At 36.6% G+C, this 3,684-nt stretch overlaps 1 protein-coding gene across 1 annotated transcript; it reads left to right on the top strand.

Moving 5' to 3' along the window:
- Nucleotides 1-693: 693 nt before the first annotated feature.
- LOC109791185 (putative inactive poly [ADP-ribose] polymerase SRO5) lies at nt 694-3,329 on the top strand. Its single transcript, XM_020350449.3, has 5 exons — nt 694-1,180; nt 1,297-1,541; nt 1,622-1,761; nt 1,849-1,944; nt 2,879-3,329. The coding sequence occupies exons 1-5, from the start codon at nt 789-791 to the stop codon at nt 2,939-2,941; spliced, it is 936 nt and encodes a 311-aa protein (XP_020206038.1). The 5' UTR covers nt 694-788; the 3' UTR covers nt 2,942-3,329.
- Nucleotides 3,330-3,684: the final 355 nt, after the last annotated feature.

The following is a 3,684-nucleotide window of genomic DNA, read 5'->3' on the forward strand; positions in this document are numbered from 1 at the left end:
AAATTTGTCAATTTATGGCACATCCTCTTAAAATTCATTGGACTCCAATTAAGAGGATTCTTCAGTATCTTAAAGATACATTATATCATGGTCTTTATCTCCAATCTATTGTTTCTCATCGATCTTATCAAGTGCAAACCTTTTTGATATTGACTAGGATATTGATAAGATGATCGTGGATCCACCTTTAGTATAATTATTTTTTAAAAACCAAATTTAATATCCTAGTAGACTTAAAAAACAACTTGTCATTACAAGGCCTAACAGTGAGGTCGAATACACAAGCTTAACACAAGTAAGTGAGTAACTAGTGAAGTATTGTGGGTTGAAATCTTACTCCGTGAATTAGGAGTCTCTTTCTTTGTCTTGTCCTAAATAAAAGGTGTTTGAGTTCACCAAGACACCGTAAGTCGGTTAACTTAAAACTACATATCCACCCTTTCCCTCACGGACCAATCCAGTTGCGGCAAGGGATGATTAAAATAGAATAATTCAGTGGTGGCCAAAGGACACGTGACACGACATAAATGCAAAATGGGCAGAAAATGGAGGGTACATAGAATGCAACCTCTTTCCTCTGTTTCAAATTTCAATTTCCAAACCAAGTGGCCTCTGTCACCAAAACAAGCAGCGCCAACACTTTCACACTTTTTTACTCTCTGCACCGCCCATCGCAATTCGCAAACTAAACACAACAATATATATATATATATATATATATATATATATGTATAAATAAACAAACACCATCTCACTTATCTCCTTAGTTCTTACACAATACACACACCATGGACGATGATTCCGTTATTTCCGATAGCCAAAGCTCCGTTTCCGTCACCGCGCAACACCATGCTCCTCTCCTTACCCTCCCACACGGTGACGCCGTCCACGACCTCATCAAGACAAGCTTCCTTCGCGGACTGGGCCCGCTCGGGCCCAAAACCCAGGTCCTTTCCGTCCAACGAAACGCATGTTCCACCGCCGTTTCGCAAGCGCGTCTCCACTCCTTTCATCTTTACGCTAAGGCGGTCGCAAAACTTCGCCACGCCAATGCCAACGTTAAGTACGCCTGGTACGCCACTCGCGGCCACACCGACGTAAACGACATCGTTTCGCACGGCTTCGCTCACGCACACGGTCCCAGACTACTTCTCTCCCCCGACGACGCTCCTCTGCAAAGGTTCGCGCACGTGCGCCACCTCTTTTAATCATTATGATTATGTTGTTGATGCTGATGTTGGTTACCAATTATAATTAATATTTTCTCTTTTTTTTCTTTTTTTCTTTTTTTTGCAGTGTGAAAGAGTGTGTGGTTGGGGGAGACGGTGTGAGGCACGCGTTACTGTGCCGCGTTATTCTCGGAAGATCTGAGATTGTTGATGTTGAGGGTGACACAGAGCAATGTTGTCCTACTTGTGACGACTATGATTCTGGGGTGGATAGTTTTTCGGCTCCAACCAAGTACATCATTTGGAGTAACAACATGAACACACATGTTTTACCTGCTTATGTTGTCAGCTTCAGGCTTCCTTCCTCCCAAGGTATAATGCGTTTTTAATTCATTTATTTTACTATGGTGTTTGTTTGGTGGTTTTGTGAATAAATATGTTTTATTTTGTAGGGATTGATGAGAAGAGTGAGGAAGAGCCTTTGACGCCTTCTTCGCCGTGGATGCCATTCCCGACTCTGATTTCTGTCCTTTCCAAGGTTATGGCTCCGTCTGATGTTGCCCTTATCTCCAACTTCTACAAAGATAAAAAAGTATGTGTTGTTTTATTATTATTATTATTATTCTTGATTTTTTGTTTATTTGTTTATTTATTATTGATGTTCCTCTTGTTTTGGCAGGAGAACAAGATTTCACGACATGAACTGATACAGAGAGTGAGACGAATAGCGGGAGACAAGTTGCTGATTGCGGTCATCAAATCTTACAGACAAAATGTACGACTATTTTCCTTTTAATTTTTATATCTATTACCATCTAAACAAAGGGACATCAATTTGGTTCATAGCATGTCTTTTTGCAGTGTGTTTTCTAAACTTGAATCCTGGGATCTTTTGTTTAAATTGGTTCTGCATTAGAATTCTTGTTGAGCTGTTATTACCCAACTAACAAATTAAATGTGGGTTGAGAAACTATTATAAATCACCACTAGGGTAAATTCCATGATCATTGTGGCTTTGCTTACCCACAAAAAATTGATAATAATTTTTAATCTAAAGATCTTCAACATATCATTGAGTTTCTGGTAGGTAGTCATGGAATGTTATCCTCTTTATTACCACTAGTTTTTTTTTCTTCATCCATTCCCTTATCATTTAATGATGTGCATTTTTTTATTGGTTATTTATGAATTAGTGGGATAATACTTTTTTCAATTTCATCCATCATTTTATAGTTTGATCCAGATCTAAAATGGATATATGTAACAGCTAATTGTTCTTCATGCTCATGCTTCTGGATTATTCTGGAATCGTGGAAGTGGATTTAAGATTCTGTGTGCAACGCAGATCTCAATAGTATTAGTTTAAATGGTTGAACATTATTGTCAAAGTGACCAAGAAAATATTATTTTACCTGCGCCCCAAACCTTTGGGAGGTAACCGAATTTAAAAATTAAAATAACTTATAGAGACATCGTCAATTTCATACTGTCGCAACGAACCATTCTCGATTGTTTAGATTTGTGGTGTTGATTATGATGTCTCTTGCATGTGTGTGTACTAATAACCGTGGTGAGTGTGATTGTTAACAAGTGATAAAACCGTTATTAATAGCCTGTGTCAATTGTTTTATCCACGTACGTGTTTCCTTCTTTTGTATATGTTTGAGCGTTTTGCTGTGTATTGATTGTGAGAATTTTTTGTCTTTCAGAAAAAACCAAGCTTTCTGCAAATAAGGTCAAAGAATGGACGAATGGCTTGGCAACAAGGATAGAATAATTTCCTTCACATGAGTATTGCTGGGGTAGACACTAGACAGACACAATACTAAAATTTCATAACCAAACTTACAAGGAGGACACAAAATGCTTTAAAAGCAGTGTGCCATATGCTTCGGCTTTTTTTTTTTTTTTTTTTTTGAAGTTGATGAGCATAGCTGAAGGAATCGCTTTTTGTATGTGGTTGCTAGTGGCAATGATGTCCTCCGAGAATAAGGACAGGTTATCATGGAATCATTGACCACATCCAATGCACTGTCCTTCAAATTGTACATAGTAATTTTGTTGTGCTTCTTTTTCTCTTCAAATATATTAATTCCTTGTTATATCATATGTATTATAAAATCGTTACTTAATTTAATTAGTTACCAATTAGTTTCTTAACTGATATTTTCTTTTATACATCGTAGCTAACTAGGGATGGTACCGCTTGCTACACTATATAATAAAGATTTTATTAAATTTTAAAGTGAATTATTGAGATGAAATTTTAATTATGATTATTTACTAACTATTCATAGTACTGTATTTAATTTTAGAAGGTCATTTAATTTAAATCGAATTGCTAATTCTTTTGATCAAATGATTTTTTTTACTCAAAACTGATTCAATTTGATTCGTAAAAATCCTAGTTTAAATATATTGCTAGCCTAGCCCTAGAGTTTGTGTATACTTAGGGGAAAAGTCTCTACTTGCCTCCCCTTCCCTCCCAAAAAAAAAAACATTACACATACAAAAT

Source organism: Cajanus cajan, chromosome 6 (genome assembly GCF_000230855.2).
Source record: "Cajanus cajan strain Asha chromosome 6, NIPB_CcT2T_4, whole genome shotgun sequence".
NCBI classification, from domain to species: Eukaryota; Viridiplantae; Streptophyta; class Magnoliopsida; order Fabales; family Fabaceae; genus Cajanus; species Cajanus cajan.